Genomic DNA, 18,550 nt, shown 5'->3' with positions numbered 1-18,550 from the left:
AAATTGGCTCTGACTGTAAGCCGGAGGCATCTGTGTCAGCATTTACTGTATATACAGAATCGGCGAGTGTGTGTTACAGTGTGTGTTGGTCCGTCTGACCTGTAATGGTACAGCTGACTAAAGTAACAGTAATAAAGCACTGTATGAGAAACCACACACACACACACGCATGCCTACAGCAGCCAGTGCAGCTCCACCCCAACCAGCTTCAGTTTCCTCCCTGCATCCAGGTTTGCATGAAAGCCATGAATAAGTCAGCATTTCTGCATGATAGGTCTGTAACTAGGAGTGACAGTTAGAGAGCATAGTCTTTAGAATCGCAGATGGGATTTTGTGTGTGTGTGTGTGTGTGTGTGTGGGTGTGTGTGTGTGTGTGTGTGTGTGTGTGTGTGTGTGTGTGTGTGTGTGTGTGTGTGTGTGTGTGTGTGTGTGTGTGTGTGTGTGCGTGCGTGTGGGCGTGTGTGTGTGTGTGTGTGTGTGTGTGTGTGTGTGTGTGTGTGTGTGTGTGTGTGTGTGTGTGTGTGTGTGTGTGTGTGTGTGTGTGTGTGTGTTGGAGGATGGGCGTGGTGGGACTGAGTGCCCCTGTGTCCTCCCTGCTCCCTCCTGCCGCTCCACAAATGGAAGCCATGCTGCTGATGATGCTTAAAAGCGAGGTTGTTGACGTCAGCGGCAAATGGAGCAGAGAGGTCGGGAACCACCATGGGCTGATCGTTGGTACTGGAAACCTTACAGATTTCTTCTAGTTTGAAATTTTTATTACACTTAAATGATCCAGATCATCAAACTAATTGTAATATCAGACAAAGATAACCCAAAGAAAAAGAGAATTCAATTTTATAATGGGGAAAAAACAATATAAACCATCCTGGTCCTTTGTCAAAAAGTAATTCTCTCCACTTAAATTATAAATTATCTGCAAACAACCACATTTTTTGACAAATTTGGTTTAATTTTATTATCCACTTCCAGGCCTGGTTACTTCCTGACCTGTACGATTAAGAAATCGCTGAATCTTTCTGACAACATAAAGTAGTCCTAGAAGATCTCAAAAAATACTCTAACACAAAGAGTTCAATAACAGATATTTTCAATTGATGATTATAGCAGATTTTAAAAAAAACAAAAAAAAACAGAAGAAATACACAAGATGTAAAAACTTTTTACAGCCCTGTTGATATTTTGGTGATTTTTTATTATTTTTGTGTAGATGACGAAAAGACAATCATCTGTGAAAATCTAATGTGGAAAATCTAAGGGCGGATCAGACAAGCAAATGAATCCTCTTTACTTAATAGTTAACACATAACTAAACATGTTGGTGTGAAATGGTCTAAGTTGTAAATGTATGTTTCACATATTTTAAATGTATTTTAGCTACTTAATCCACTATATCTGGGTTAGTGCATAGTGCATAGTGGAGTTTGCAGCTTGAAGGCAGAAAACCTACAGAGGTGTCCAAAACTTTCCAGGTGGAACAAAGTCATCTTTTGTCAGATTAAAGATAATCATGTTGACAAACTTTTTTATTGTTGTTCCTGACGGCAGAGTTCTCACAGTCAAACCCAGATCTAAACAAGAAAAACTGCAGATTAAAACTGCATGAACAAATCCTTTTTCCTGGCAGTTTGAGTTCAGCTTCCAATGGGACTGATTATTTCTCTTAATGCCATACAAATACTCTTATTCTATCATAAAAAGAGGATCAAGAATGCATCCTGGGTCCTTTCTGCTAAATTGTAGGGAATTTAGCAGATATGGAGATAAAAGCAATTATCCTAACACAAAAAGTTTCATCTAAATAGTGGAAATAATAGCACAAGCGGTTCACGGTCACCAATCCATTCCTCAACAATCCCTATGCATGTACATCCAGGAAGAAATAAAGTTAAATGTAGACAAATTTCCCACATGCCTTATAGACAAAAAGTTAGCTTGAAAACAAGCATAAACTTGTACAGAACCTGAGGTTAAAGGTCAGATTTTATCAGCAAGGGTTGCAACAAAACAGCATGTTTAAATGCTTTTCTAACCATGGCATTTACGATGAAGGAACAATGAAATTATACATTTTGATTGATGTTTTTGCCAGTTTCAGAATTTCATGCTCCTTTGTCTTTTGAATTAATACACTAATTTGACTGTCAAAATATATATTAGACTCATTACAGCATTAAATAACTCTCACTTCCCTCTTATTGATTGGACAAAGAAACTATGATCTGACTTGTGTGTTGGGGATTGTTGTTTAACAATCAAGATTGTATCTAATTTATCCTTTACACAAAGCATAACTGACCTTTGTCTCCTTGCTCTGCATCCATGAGTAAGCAGGCTATTTGTGTGCAGTACATTGTACTTTGTTGGACCTATGGATGCATATCAGGTGTTGAGCTAAATTGATTTTATGAGGAAACGATGCCGACTTGCACAGAAACGCTCTTGAATACTACAGCAGGATGGAGAGTGGATACAGATTCACATCTCATTTTGTTCCCTTGCTCATTTTAGTGCTTTTCCCCTTTTAACCCTGGAACTTTTTCACATTTTAGTTCGTTTCAACCATAAACATCAGTGAATTTTATGTTGTCGATCATCATAAAGTAGATGATTACCATAAAGTGGAAAGAAAGTATGAATGGTTTTGAGATGAATGCAGCCCCTCACAGGCAATTGTAGAACAACCTTTTGCTGCCATTATAGCTGTATTGCAAAAAGATTGGACTTTGACTGGGCCATTGTAACACACAAATATGCTATGCTATTTTTCCAGGATTGACCTTCATTTAACTCCATTCTACTTCAAAAGCTTCTCCCCACCATGATGTTACCATCTATACAGATGGAAATCTGGTGTTCAGGGTGATGTACAATATTATTTTTCTACCACCAATTCTGCTTCTGCATATTTCCTGTGTCCCCTACATAGATAAAACAGGGCTTCTAATGATTTGCTTTTAACAAAGTCTTTCTTCCTGCCATGTTTCCCTAAAGGTCAGAACTGTAAAATATATGACTGATAGTTCTTCTGTAGTTAAATTTTCCCATTGGTTCTCTCTGATGGCAACTGATGGCAGCACTGGATTTTTTTTAGAAGTATCAGAGAAAAGGAGGCTGATCCCCAGTCGTTAAAGTATGTGTGAGTTACCTGAAGAAATAAGGATGAAATTCACTTTTACGAACACTTTTACAGGGCTTTGCAGATGGAAATCCAGATCCGGGTCTTGCTTTTCTCCCTGAGTCCCAGTTTGAACTTCACCTGCAGTAACATCTGATTTAATGACGTGTTGACACAGCCCCTACTGAATAAGTCATCAAACCTCAGCTAACACACCCCTAGGACTCATCTATTTTTCAGTTCAGTGGATTTCTTTCTTTCCTTTTCTCACCGCTTGCATTTCAGAGCCGTTCGATTTCTGTGTTTAAACAGCAGATCATTAGAAACTCATCTGGTATTATTGCATCTAGAATCCCTCTTATTTACAGTGCAGCCATGACGGATTGTTTCTATTGAATCTTGAATGTTTGTGGCTGGTTAGGGTAAAGTGGCATGGATCCATGTAACAGTAGGAGGGAGAAGAATTGAAACTGGACTTTGCCTTGAAAAACCACAGGATCTGCATTTCCAGCGGAGATCGCTAACTGCTGGTTGACTCCTTTAACTGACAATCAAAACAGTTTGCTTTGTGTCCTTCAGCCACTTTATACACTAGGTGTTGCTAGTTTATCTGCTGCAGCACGTTGAGATGCAAAATATTTCATTTTTTACAGCGTCACCTGAGAATTAATGTCATCATGATCAAACCCTCTGAGTTCCTCCACAGACAGGCTTTAGCTTTGAACTGCTAAATGACTGATGGCTGAGATGAAAGAAAATGTAGGCCATCGTGGGTGAGGGTCGGCAGAGCTGCATAAATCAGACAGAGATAATAACCAGATATCGTGGAGGATAATGGTCTAACCGGGACCATTACAGGTAAATGCTACAGCCATAACTCCTCACTCTGCCGCAGAGCCACTAAATACTGGATTGCTCATTTTACTGCTAACAGATATTTTGACGTTGGGTTCTTGTGGTTTTAAAAATGAGGTGATTCCTGATTCAAGGTCAGATAGAGTGATGTGTATTCACCAAATAGGAGTTACAGATCCAGTAACCAGGTAAATTATATCTCACATAAGCTACACTGACATAAAGAGGATCTTTAGTGCCAAAAATAGCTCTAAGCTATTTGTATAGACATGAAAACAGAATTTGAACACGCATGAGTCCAGCTTACCAAGACAGGAGATAAGAAATAAACATCCAGCTGCAAATATTTCTCATTGACAAGCCTTTCACACTGAATATGATTTGTTGTCAGATATTGTTTTAGAGATTTTTGTCTTAATCATGTAAAAATATACTCATCTTCTCATTAAGCAAATTCACTCCATGTTTCCTGCTAAATAAAGAATGAAGCCAAAGCCTAAAAACAGAGCTGAGCTGCAAAAATTAAGAACATCCCAAATGCATGTAAACCAATGCATCTTACTTAAGGTGGAGGCAGTTAACAGTTGCACTGTTTCAAGGAAAATTATAAAATATAAAGGTTTAAGAACTTTGAGACCTTTTAATGGAGTGGGTTTTTAATTTGTTTTGCAACTTTTTATTTATGAATTGTTTGCAACCTTTGCCTGTAGTGCTTCTATGTTTAGATTTGTATCTTTATTAGTCTTTATTAGTTATTTATCAAAAAATTCTATAAATCAAATTGGCAGAGGTAGTAATCTTTTCCATGGAACGTACCTGGTAAAGTATTTTTATATTTATTTGTTTCTTTACTGGCCAAGTGTGGTTTTGTTTAACCATGCATATTTCCTTAGTAAGCTATGAGTTTTAATTTGACAATCTACTTGTTTTTTTTCTTACAGAAAATACCTTTGACTTTGTGCGTCTGTGTTTAAGTGTCTCTTTCACAGTGGGCTAGTTTACTGTTTTTGAGAAAAATGGAAGAAAATGTTTCACTTTAAACTTGAGTGATACAGTTCCTGAATTAAAATTCTTTTCCTGCACTCATTTCCCAAACCCATCATGCTATGACATTACATGATTGTGAATTGTCAAAAATTAATCTTTAACATAACATCTATATTGCATTATCATTTGCCCCAGTTTTTGGCAGTATTCCTGACACACGTTTCACTGTGATGGGCTGTCTTTCTATCCTTTCTGAAACTCACTAAAACTAAGTTCTTCTGTGAGAGAAATATGGGTTCAGTCTCTGTAGCCTTTTTGTGAAATTACAGCCTCCATTGCATATCAGATGCAATCTGTAGATCTGCTGCAGACTCAAGAGAAACTCACAGCAGAGGGAGCCTTAATGGTTTCTCTGTATATGTGAAAAGAAATTGAGACTCTTGTCGGGCTATCAAAGAGCAAAGAGACACAAATAAAAGGCTGTGACAAGAGGAGAATTGAGGGGACAGATGGAGTGGGAAAAAGATGTGAAAATCATAGGGCCAGTTTCAGAAAAGAAGAGAAAAGGGTGGTGAGGGTAATAAAGAACAGAGTAGAGGGTGAGGAGACAGAGGAGAAACTTCTGCTGTCAGCATGGAGATGATGGCAGGTGATGGAAAGATAATGAAAGAGGGAGGAGCTCGTCTAACCCTTCCTGACCTCCTGGATCCAGCTGCTGGGAATAGCTGAAGGAAGCAGGAGCAGCGGGAGAACCCAACGTGATGGGATATCCTGCTGCCCTGGATCCTAACCCGTCTTCCTCTGACTGCTAATGTCTGTTCCCATCATTTCACAGCCACCTCTGCAGGATGACTGCACTGGCAAACACACACTCACAAACACCTCTTGGGATGACGTACACACACACGCATCCAGATGGAGGACCACACTATGATGTACGCATCCATTCGCACATGCTGACAGCCAGGAAAAAAAACTCACTCACACAAACACACCTCCACTTGACTCAATATTCACAGCCAAGGACACTTTTGCTCAGGTCACTGCATTACGCAGGCCTCAATGACAGTGTTGAAACTATAGAATGGAGGACATGAGCAGGACACAGACAGTCTGCCAAGGATGGCAAGAGGAAAAACAATATTAGCGTGATGTGCAGAAATGATTGCTTTGCTGAGCGCAAAGAGAGCCTGGGATCTCTTTCAATGCTCACTTTCAATCAAACATCCAAATAAGAGCTTATCGTTTAAAGTAGATTTAAAACCTGTGTATAATTGACTAGAGAGCCTAATAAATACCACTTTTTAATGACTTTTTCCAAATGCTAAAGAACTTCAAAAGTTCTTTAGCATTTATTTGTTATTACAACAATAGTCGATTACCCTTGTCTATGTCCTGCCAGACAAAGTTCAGCAACTTGCAGCAAGCTTCACAAACACCCCTTCCTCCAACAACTCCTATCCATCACCCACAAAACATCAAAGCAGGAGCCAGAGAGAAACTTCAAGCCGTTTTTGGAATTGCCCTCCTACCTCCATATCCAGTAATTACAGCTTATATGGGACATCAGCATTATAACTCGCCTAACCACTGTGTAATAATACCACAAAGTACTTCAAAGAGGCAACACTCATTTCTGGGGAAAAATAAAAACTCATGGATTATGCATGAGGGAGGATTGATTCAGCCTTCCAGAGCAGCTGGAAGCTCAACTGGACTGAGACCCTGAAAAAAACTTGATAATAGAGATTTATGCTGGTGTAATTTCAGTGTTGGGCATGAAAGGGTCCAGTAGTGAGAGCTGTTTTCACTAGACTGTGTTTTCGCATTAAAAATGTGGAGCCCATTTCTCATGCCACAATAGGATTATGCAGCAGCCAAGAGTGAATTTAGATTGTGAGGTTAAATTTTGGAGCTTCAACAGTTTGGGGAGAAAAACCAGACAAGAACCAGAAATGCATGTTTCATATGTTTCAATACTGCCCTCTTGTGTTTATTTTACGCACATTTCAACCAACTAGATTTAAACTTACCGTGTTCAGGAACAGGTGGCTATTAAAAAAACAACAGCCACTGTATAAAATAAAAAAACTTCTGCAGCCACGTACTAGTAAATTGCACTTGCTTAACTCATCATTTATTGACCAAACCATGTAAATAAGATTTTTTTTTACAGATTGCACATCAGGAGACAGTAGATGAGCCTGGCAATAATTTTAAAAGAAAAGAAAAAACTACAGTAAAGGCCTATGAGAAGCAATTCTTACTACCCATCAAATTGGTATTAAGGATTATAAGGTCATTTCCAAACAACTTAGAGTACACATTTATACAAAAAAGTGTTTGTTCACTTTGAAGAAAAATAGCTGTTAAGCCCATTGCCAATCTTCTCATTGGTGGGCATACCAGAAAATTCACCCCAAGGTCAAACACACAGAGTAATTGCTAAGACACCAGGAAACATTTAAAATTTAAGACTGTCCAGGTGTCAGTATGTTAAATATTAAAGACTAATGTTACTACTGTTAGAAAAAGACAAAACAAGCATTGGTAGAAAATATTTTCTCTAAAATAAAATGGCAACAAAATAATCCACAAGATATTTGGTATGACTTGGACAATGCATAGAGCTATATCTATCAAAGTAAACTGAAATATAAGCTGCATGTTGATTAAGGCATAATGAGGTGTTCAAATAAATGCTTCATCTCCTATTTAAATGGCTTCTTCACTTGTTTTATTACATGGGTTAGAAGTATCATGCCTATAAATTGTAGCCACAACAATCACACTAAGAGGGTTGTGAAGGTCACTAATGGGGCCATTAAGACCACATCCATCATTTGACCTGTCTTCCCTGTTCAAAATTGTCACATTGCTGTCTTCGACAAAGTGTTTCTTGTCCTTGAGATGTAGATGAGCTGCCTTTTGTTGTAAAGGGTCATTCTTCCGCGTAGCTGCTATTTTCTTTATCCATTGTAGAGGTCTAAATATTTCTCACTGCACTAGTATCCATATACTGCATTGCTGAGCTTGTGTTTTGGTGACAAAACCCTTCAAACACAAGCTGATGCCATGTCCAGGATGTCTGAGAATCATCACTGATCTATCATTTGGATTTTTTGCAATAATAGCACCATGAAGTTGTTGAGTTGATTATGAACTTTTCTTTGTACCAAAGTACACTCTTGTGAAAAAGAGGAACACCCCAGACAAGTGACAGAAAAATCTGTGAAAGAAGGTTGAACTTTTTAACACATGCAAAACATACAGATCTATCTAAACGCACCGTTCCCATTGACAAACATGGAAGTGGGGATGCTCAAATTTTATCGGAATATGGAATGGGCTAGATACAACAATAAAGGAAGAAAAGCCGTTTTAAGTTGTGAAAGACTTTAGATTTGGGCTAAGGTTCAGCTTCCAGCAGGACAACAGTAGTAACCACACAGACAGAGTTATAATGGAATGGTAGTGGAATGAAAGACCTAAGTTGAAAATGAATGTTCACAGATGTTTCCCATTCAGTTTGACTGAACTTGAGCTGTCTTGCAAAGAAAAAATGAAAACTTTTCAGTCTCCACTTGTCCAAAGGCTAGACTTTCCTTAGCCATCATTGCATGTAATTAACCTTAATAAAAATAAGTTAGCTGATTTTTCTTTCCTTTAAATGTACTGAAGATAATCTAACATATACATGTAAATCGATCTAAATTGAGTGAGTTCTCTTTGCTTGTGTGTCAGTTCTTAAAGAATGCATGCTGTCAAAAGACTCCCAGTTACAAAAACACAACAGTGCATAAAAAAGTGACATCTGTCAATGCTGTTCCTATGACAGATGCCTCATCTGTTTTCTCTGTGAATGTCATTTAAAGTCAAACCCACTGAAAGAGAGCTGAGTAGGTGAAAATCGATACTGCGACATTACTACATCAAGATGGATGGTGTGTGTGCGTGCGTGTGTATGCATGTGTGCAAGTCTTTTAGGGAAGTGCAAATCATGTCTGTTTTTACACGCCTAGCTCCCCTATGCTATAAGTAATTGGCAATGTTAAACTAAACATGATCAATATCATGAGGCAACTTGACATTTAGCACAGTTAGGCAGGGAAGGAACATGTTTAGCCATGTTGTGTGACCTACTTTCTTCCTGGGAAGTCAACATTTTCATCATCACTGCATGTCACCAGCCTTCCACCATGTCACCAACATGTCAGAGATTTTAATTAGTCATGAAGAGTGTCTGTTCCATTTATGTGTTCATGATTTAATTCAGCTTGACGCCTACAACTCCTCATTTTATTCCACATGTAATGAGGTTTCCACAATAAATTGGAGGGTAGCAGCGGGTCTAAAAAAAGAGTGTTTTAGAGACATCTACCTGCAAATGGACAACTATTACCATGTTGTTCCTGACCAATGCAGGATTGTTATTGTTAAGTAGAAATGTATGCATTATTTAGTATATAATGACTTTTGTTCTGTTAAAGTAATTTTAACTGGTAAATGTAATCTAAAATTTAATGTACTAAGCAACAGTGACACCTCGTGGTGGTTTGTGATGACTGCAAGATCATTAAAAGCCAATTAAATCTTAACCTCATCTCAGATAAAAGAAATGTCCAAACTATACACTTAAACTCACATTTATGGATTAATATAAACCACTGCAATGATCCAGCAAAATAACGGATAGTTGTTGACTTTCTACTGTATCTTGACTGTGAACATATTTATCCAAGTAATAACTTGGAAACAAATAACCAGAATAACTAGAAAAACTACAAAAAAACGAGTTTATCAAGAAACACTATGAAACAACCCATGAAATGTTTACTCATTTCACGGGTAAATGAAATGAGTAAACATTTCTCATTGGTTTACTCATGAGAGCTCTTCTTGCTCACCCGTCTCCCTCTCGCTTTCAGCTACTGAACTGATAGATAAATTTAGCAATAAAGTTCTTGCTATTAATACCATTGCTCCCACTAAGAAGAAACTGATCACTGTTAAAAAAAAAACCTACATAGAGGAAAACAGTGGAAAATTACAGGTTCATTATGGCACCTATAAAAAAAGACGGAGCATATGTAGCATAGAGCTGCTGTTTTTGACAAAAACAACAATAATGCACAGACTTTGTTCTCTAGTGTTAAGAAGCAAACAGTTCCCCCTGAATCAGTGGACCCTGAATTTCTGTACAATCATGTTTCTCTCTGTACTGACAAAATCCAGAAAATTAGACCCTCAGTCACTGTTTCAATGCCAGATGCACGAGATGTGTTGCCTCTGTGTCCACAGACAGAAACCATGACACAGTTTTGTCAATGTAACAAACGAGGACCTGGATGATTTCATGCATCACTTCAATTCCATCACGTACAGCTTTGACACTCTGGAAACAGAGTGCAGGTTTTGCACATTGTAAATATGTCACTGCTTTAAGGTATCTTTCCTCAGTGCCTACAAACAGCTGTGATTAAGCCATTTTTAAAAAGAAATAGTAGACAGGTCTCTTACGAACAGCTATAGGTCTGTAAACCTCTTTCTTAGTAATATAATAGAAAAATAGTTCCTGAAGGTTAAATGTTGGGGCCCATGTTTTGAACTTGCTCAAAATGTGTGCATAAAAATGTATTACTGTAACTGTGCAGATAACATAACCATCTTGCCGGGAGACAAATCCAGACTTTTATTAAATGTGTCAATTAAATTAAGAATTGGGTGTGAAATAATTTTCTTCAGTTAAATGAAGATAAAACAGAAGTGGTAGTGCTTTGGGCTACGTAAAAAGATTAAGAAGTTTGTTCCCAGCTTCCAGCAATAAAGTCAAAAATCAATCGTCGAGCTACACTATTAAAGTCAGAATTTTATGCAAATGAGGGAAAAAAATCTGAATTTTCTCCTTTTTTCCAGTGCTCCTACTCCTCTTAAGTAGGATTTGAACTATATTAATAGATCACATGAAATTTCAGATAAAATTCAAGGCAGTTTAGCTGGAAATTCAGCGTGTCCTGAATCGTCTTTTTTCCCAATGCAATATCGCAACTACAAGGCCCATGATGCATTGCGGCGACTCAGCCGTTATCATGACACATCTTCAACCTAAGGAAAAGCTTCCTCTCTGTATGAGCGTTTTATTTGTTAACCTTGGAGTAAGGGTGACCCCGTTTGTCGCTGTTTGAGAAGTAAGCAGCTCCTTGTCTTGTCAGGCAGATAGTGTCTACCAATTAATGTGTGTCATAAGTTGTCTGGAGCTTCCTTAGACACGCTGGAGCTCGCTGAGAGAGAAAGCTTTACGAGCTAGTCGCAGCTAGCGCAGCTAAGTGAGGAGACCCGTAACGTCGGGGTGCTACATTCACCAAAAACAGCCGCTGACAGAAAGAAATGCTGACTTCACATCTATGGCGTTATGACAGAGAGTAAGAACAAAAGGTTCGTAGCGATTTTTTTCATTATGTCCGGATCTCAGTGCGTCTTTAAAACAGTAGGCAATGAGCTAAACTTGGCAGCTAAGTTAGCGCCAGGTTATAACTGAGTGAAAATGACAACATGGTTATATGTTTGCTTTAAAGCAGGGAGATATTTTTGCATGTTTTTGGTTCGTTTTTAAATGAAGACTGGTGACACTGTTGTGTGTGGCGTTAGTTGTTCTGTTTAATGAGTTAGCTTGTGAAACGTTATCACGTGAGATAGCACAACACAGGAAGCCTTTAGTCAACTCGTTTCATTATCACTGCTGCATTTTATCAAATGTGTCCTTGCTTACAGAGCTGCGCATTGCATAAGTATAAATAAATAAACACTTATCTTTTTTGTACAGTTAAAGTGGCACTTCTGTTATAAGTGACCTCAATTCGTGCTAGCAAATTAACATTATTTCTGTACTCGGTATTCTGATATGTGTTAGTGTTTCTAGAAAGCTTTGCAAAGGGTTTTCTAACCCAAAGTGGTAAACAGCCTGTATCCTGACGTGGCATGGTCAGCTTATTGGCTCTTTTATACCTGCATGGTAGGTTTTTTTTGTTAGTATACTCTTGTTGCACTGGACTTTGTCTCTGCAGCATACAGTAGACTGAATATTCATGATTGAAGTCCAATTTGTTTTATTACTTCATTATCAGTTAATAAGTTGACCTATATTTGCTTTAGTAATTTACTGCCTCCCTATGTAGTCTAAATATGCAAACCTCTTGACATCCATAAAACACTTGATTTTAGGTTGAACCTGTCGAAGAGCATTCATATACCATTTTAACATTTTTTAGCCTTGGTTATTCGTAATCCATTAACAGAGGTGGGTATTTAGTAGTTAGAAAGCCTTAGGCACATTTTAAGACACAGGTGTCAAACTCCAGTCCTGGAGGGCCACTGCCCTGCAACTTTTAGATGTGCCTCTGCTGCACCACACCTGACTAGAATAATTAGGTCATTAGCAAGGCTCTGGAGAACTTATCCACACAAGAAGGAGGTAATTAAGCCATTTAATTCAAGTGTTTTGTACCTGTGGCACATCTAAAAACTGCAAGACAGTGGCCCTTGAGGACTGGAGTTTGACACCCCTGTTTTAAGAGGTTGACTGAGTTTTTAACATGTTTGTTTTTCTTTTCTTTTTATGTCATTTGATTATGCATGTTGTGAAACTTGGTTTATTTTAAAGTGCTTTAAACGTGGTATGTTCAGGTAGTGTATGAAACACTAAAAATAATTAGAAGCAGGTGAGATCAGCATCCTGCTATGGGGATGCTGCCACCATGGAAGCTGGTTAAGTTAAAAGAAAGATGGATGGAGCTAAATATAGGAGAATCCTTGAAGAAATCTTGTTAGAGACTCTAAAAGACTTGAGATTTAGATTAAATTTGATCTTTTAATCCTATAAATCTACAACCAGAGCAACAATGGTTATAGCGCACAATTTAGATAAAATCATATTCACCTGTAAAATTACCAAGTCAAAGTGCCAATTAAGAATCTTTGGTAAGCATAGAAAATTGCTTGTTCAGACACCCTGTCGTTCTCACCTGGAGGTGCTTTGGAGAGATGAAAATGCAAATATTTCTGACTCTTGAGGTGAAAAGATGGTAAAGACAAAATACTTGCAGCAGAAATTATTTCTGCAAAGCCTTGACTCTAGGGCTGAATGCAAATGCACCACACATCTTGTTATCCCCCTTCACAATTAAGAGCTATACTTTGTTGGACTATATTACATAAATACACTACAAGTTGCAGCTGTGATGTAAAAAAAACGGAAAAGTTAAAGTGCTATGAGTGCTTTTGAAGGGACTGTATGTACTGAAGCCTGTTCTGATTACTACGAACTGTTCTCTTCTCTGTGTAACTTATCTCTTTCACATCATCAGCTATGTGCTGATGATGTCTTGTAAGCACAAATGATAATCCTATCACCATCACCTTGTTCAATCACCTTCGAAAGCCCTTCTTTAGTTTCGCCCCTCCAGCTTTGGTCAATCAGGTTTATATGCAGGCCCACCACTTTCTGACTAATCAAGCTGGGTGCATACTTTAAGCAAAATAGCCCTTGATCATAACCTCTAACAGCATTGCACGTGTCAGAGATATGCATTTGAATTAATGGGATAAAATGGGAAGCTTTGATGCTACTGTTCAGCTGTGTGATTACTTGAAAGTTTTTTTCTCTTTATTTTTAGAGGTAAAAGTTGTTTCAAGAAAAATTAACATGTACAAAAGAGTAAATCTTTAACAGATGTAGATAAATTGTAAGTTCAAGAGTGTCTTTAATTTTTTTTGTAATTAATTGCTTTACAGCTCATATTTTGTCTAGTCTGCATAATAGTCTTGATAAAAATGTTAGGAAATCATTATGTGTGATAAATTTTTATTCATATGTCTATGTAAACCAGATTGTTGTTGAACGTATTTATTCTGTGTTTACATCCTTTTGTTCTTGTCATCACAGCAGGTCTGCAGAAATACCGGCGTGAGTTTACAGGCCACAGGCAAGGATGAGCGGAACCCTCCCGTGGTTTCCCATGAATCTTGCCTGGAGTGGGAGCGTGTTGTGAAAGGAGAGCAGTGGGAAGACCACACGTGGACGATCAGCAGCAGTCATGAATCTCCATCAAGTCCTTACAGGGGCCGTTAACCCCGGGGACAATTGCTTCTCTGTTGGGAGTGTCAACAATGTGCCTTTCACGGTAAGATATGTCAAGCTCTAGAAATATTTCCCTTTCAGCATTTAGATGCTCTAATTCTCAGAGGAGGTGCTAAAGTGATCAGTTGGGGAGCCAAATGCAACTTTCAATCTATGGGAAAAAATAAGAAAAATAATCCTGTGGGCTTTAGTTTAGCATCCAGAAATGTTTTTTAGTTTGCTTAAGGCATTTTTATGGATGATCTGAGTGTAAATATTGCCGGATAATGACAGTGTACAAACAGTACTTAATTTCTAAGAGAATGAACAGCGGCCTGAGATCCATCAGTAAGAGGCTCTGTCACTGTGAATCACAGCTCATGTGAGGATCTCCTTTTGAGAACCACAGAAATAGAGCAACTAAATCTAAGTGACGGATAATTTTTTCCTGTGTGCAACCACAAATGCAGGTTCTGGGTATATTTGAGTGCCCTGATTACCCTCGTCTCCCTTTGTTATCTCTGTATCTTCTGATAGGCTTATGCGTCAGGTTGTGACGTGGTGGTTTTAGGAAGTAATTTTGAGCGGCTGCAGATCATCCCGGGGGCCAAACATGGGAATATCCAGGTCGGTTGTGTCAACTGCTCACAACGAGGTGGACAGGTAAGAATTAAAAGGATGTACAAAAAGCAATGTTTTTGTTGTTGAAATGGATATATGTACAGTTTTTTTTTTAATTTGCAGTTATATTAGTTAGTTATAGATTTATTAAATGTGCATATTTGGTAAAACTTTTGTGTCCAGTGACTGGTCAATGATTTGTGCTTACAAGACAGCATTTACATGATACAATTTTTATATCTTTTTACTGACTTAAATTTTTTATAACAGATTCCGTGCTTCGAGTTGGCCAATAAGCAGCATTTTCAAATTTTAGACCTCAGCGTATCAGAATTTCTAAAATTTTTTTTTACATCAGTTTGCGTTTTTCTTTAGATGTGTTCACTGACCTGTAACAGGTGTGCTGTGCTCGCACAAGGGGTTACGTCAACCTTGAAAACTCAAACATCCTGTTTCATCGAGGTTAACTTCCCGCTACTGCCCTGGAGCTAGTGTTGATTTAGAACTGGTCTTGTTCTTTCTTTTTCGTTTTTTTAATGCACACATGTATATAAAAATATGTTTTTGTTACATATTTGTATGACCTTCATGGGAGTCTGGCACTTATTTTAATCCACTTGAAGCACTGAACAGATTGAATATTGTCAGATTTCTTCCCATTAGGGAAAAACTGAAATGTTTCCTTGTTTCAGTTTCCAAAATATATAAATTTAATGTTGTTTCCTTTTAGACTTTAACAATTAATTTGTCTTCAGTTTACTAGTCAAATTTATAATGATGAAAATAAGTTTTAGTTGCAGGGTCATGAATACCTAATCATTTTATGCTTGATTGAGCTCAGACTAATTCAGTACATTTATTTAGCACCAATTCACATCTGTAATTAGGATTTCTTTCATGTTGAAAAATAAAACTAGGAGGCAGGTTTTCTTTCCCCTTGCCCCTCCTTCGTTCTTTTATGAGTTTGTTGGTAAGATCAGTCTCAGAGTGATCATACGTATCTGATGAAGCCAATTTGGGTTAAATGTCTGAAGACAAAGGATTTTTTTTATACGCCAACTGGATCAATTCAGCACATTAGTTGGAAGCTTTGCTGTTCTCTTACATGTTGACAGCATGTGTTTGCTATAAATGCTTCTGTTGGCAACATCAAAGAGTGGCTTAATTAAATTTAGCATTTCCTCCAGTAACTGAGGATGGGGAAAAAATACACTTTTTAGCTGTAAAGTATTAAATTTCCCATCTGGATTTAAGTGCTCAAAACTGCAAGAGACTAACTGTGCTGTTTGAAGATTTGAATATAGAAAAACTAAATATTTTTCTGCTTTTTTGTTGTTTTGTTGAAGTTGTTGCATACAGATCTTTTTTAGCCAGTTTAACTTAAATAAATTTCGTCTTTGAAAATCAGACAGGCTTACGTGACTTTTTGGTACTTAAATAAAATAAACTATTCTGAGACTTTTCTCACCTCATTCAGAAATGTTTAATCATGCCTTGAGAGTTTCCGGCCTACAACTTATTTGTAGGACAGTCATGCTAACGGCTCTTAAAATAACAGGTGTCATTAATCCATCCTGAAAGAAGTTTAGCTTGTTTTTACTTGAGGGAGCCTTTGTATCAAATCCAATATGTGAGGTGTCACAGTCACATGTTTCAATGTGTGAATGGTTGTGAAACTGCTGAGGAGAAAATAAAGAGTAAAACCTCCTCTGGGAAATGTTTTCCTTTTCTGATTGCTTCCTCCACACGTCTGTTGAACCACATGTTTCTTTTGTGCCTAATATAAGTGCACTATTGTCCTTAAAAGCCCCCTTTGTCCTGGAGATGTAGATAAACTGATATATCTAGACATGAGGAGTTGGCTCTTCTGTGTTGTACCATGTGTTTGTGTAGCTGCCATTTCATTTTACTAAAGTGGAAAAGTTTGAACACACTTCACTGCACTGGGCCGCACATAACTCTACTAAACTTGTGTGTTGGCCTGATTTTATTCAGAATTTGTCACAGGAATCTAAGATTATATAAATATATGATTTTGTCTTGCATATGTAGTGTATGAGTTCACAGTATTTCCCAAACATTTCGCGAGTTATTGGAAATATGGTATGCACCATTTACCTGCATTGAGGTATATTTAAGATTTAAAAAGTTATTGTTTCAAAACAAATACAATTTTCTGTCACAGAGTTCTTCCAGTCACCAGAGTAGTTCACTGGAGAGGCAATGAGCAGTTAAATCTTTCTGGTCAGGAAGAGGATGGACAGTGGTTGTGTTGATCATCCTTTAATTTTAAGATTCATACATCTTGGAATCATTTGTTTGGTTCCCACATGGAAAAGGGGTTGAAATAGACTTTGTGGGAGTTATAAAGGCTTGTGGAACTGGTGTGATGGAGTGAAATGATGCACGGTGGTATAATGTGAAAGTGATCAGTAATTTGAGGTTGTGGCTTTACTGTGGAAAGTAGCTTTGACTCCAGCTGCAGTCTGATTCTAAAAAAATATTAACTTAGTTTCACAATTATCTCATAGCAGCTGTTATCCCTGTTGCTTGTGCACATTTTTCTACCAATTTTTTCTTCCACTGAATCTTCTACAACTATTCTTATATATAGCATTCTGTAGAAACGGTTTACATTCCTTTCTATTCAAATTTTTTAGGGAAACTGAATGTTTGGGTTTTCATTCATCTGAAACTAATAAACGCCTAAAATATAGTCTGTTCTGATCGACTATAATAGCTTGATGTACATTTTTGTTGCCTTGGTGCAGAATTGTTCTCTATAAATACTGGTATCTTTTACCTGGTCTACCAAATACAGGCTGGTTGTTGGATGAAAATGCACATACTCAGAATGGTGATTCCTTGTATTTCTGCGTGACAGAGCCCATCCTTAATTCTCGGAAGGCATTCTCGGTTCCTTTTTATTGAGTAACTCAGGTGTTGTCACTTTAAAGGGCAAATCTGAGATTATACTGAAGAAATGAAGCAATAAATGACCTGTAGTGTGGATCTTTTAATTGTGGATGGTAGGTGGGTTAAACAGCAGACCAGCCTGATGTGATTTCAGATTAATAAAAACTGCTAGGTCATGCTTTTGCTGCTCTGCTCGTGATGTTTAATCCAATCATCTTGGGTCAGAAGTAACCACATGTGCCTCCAGAATGGTCTAGTATCTGTTTAGGAATGCAAGAAAGTTGGCAGGATTGCCAGTTGGCCTTTCCCATCCTCTGCCCACTCAATATCTGCACTATTACCACTGTTATTATTAGTTAAAGAAGAGACTTTCCTAATTGCTTTTGTTCAGGTCTCATTTATAGAAATCAGCATAAAGGTAGAATATTAAAGCAACATTACATAGATGTGGAAATATATCTGCTTTTAAAAGCAGTAAAAACAGGTTCCAGCTATAGCGTCATTACAAAAGAATTAAAGTAAACTAAGTAAAGTGACTAAGTAAAGTTATAACATGGCAACACACAGGAAATATAGTTTATAAAAATTTCCTCATGCTTTTTTAAAGCTGCAGTTGTAAAAAATGTGACTTTCTGCTTGAATGTGATTAAATGTTTTAATTTTAAAACAACATGGATGACTTTAAACAAAGAGCTTTCATTTTTCTTTATCCAGTCTGTTGTCTGTCTAGAAGGATTCCCGTGTGACTGAGCTTCAGCACATGATCGCTTGTAGAATTCCTAGCATCCACAATCACACACATGCAAGTGCTTCACTTATTCTGTTTCTGGCTTTCAGCACGTCATTTACATTTTGCAAATTTTCATTGCAAAATTAGTATGTGTCACATTAGAGACTTTGGATATTGACAATTGAACATTGTCACAAAGCAGAAAACTTGC

At 37.6% G+C, this 18,550-nt stretch overlaps 1 protein-coding gene across 5 annotated transcripts in view; it reads left to right on the top strand.

Annotated features, from left to right (window-relative positions):
- Positions 1-11,043: 11,043 nt before the first annotated feature.
- Positions 11,044-18,550, top strand: part of dmxl1 (Dmx like 1) — a 60,560-nt gene continuing 53,053 nt past the window's right edge. For 4 of the 5 annotated variants that reach the window (XM_023344297.1, XM_023344294.1, XM_023344295.1 and 1 more), the window contains exons 1-3: positions 11,044-11,392; positions 13,899-14,136; positions 14,610-14,735. In XM_023344297.1, coding sequence (XP_023200065.1) covers positions 14,050-14,136; positions 14,610-14,735 — 213 coding nt within the window. In that variant the 5' untranslated portion in view covers positions 11,044-11,392; positions 13,899-14,049. The remainder of the gene's footprint in view (positions 11,393-13,898; positions 14,137-14,609; positions 14,736-18,550) is intronic. The other variant, XM_023344293.1, reaches the window with a different exon arrangement.

This window comes from Xiphophorus maculatus, chromosome 12, assembly GCF_002775205.1.
Source record: "Xiphophorus maculatus strain JP 163 A chromosome 12, X_maculatus-5.0-male, whole genome shotgun sequence".
In the NCBI taxonomy this organism is placed as follows: Eukaryota; Metazoa; Chordata; class Actinopteri; order Cyprinodontiformes; family Poeciliidae; genus Xiphophorus; species Xiphophorus maculatus.
Note: the sequence above shows the minus strand (reverse complement) of the source record. Positions and strands in the feature narration are given on the sequence as shown.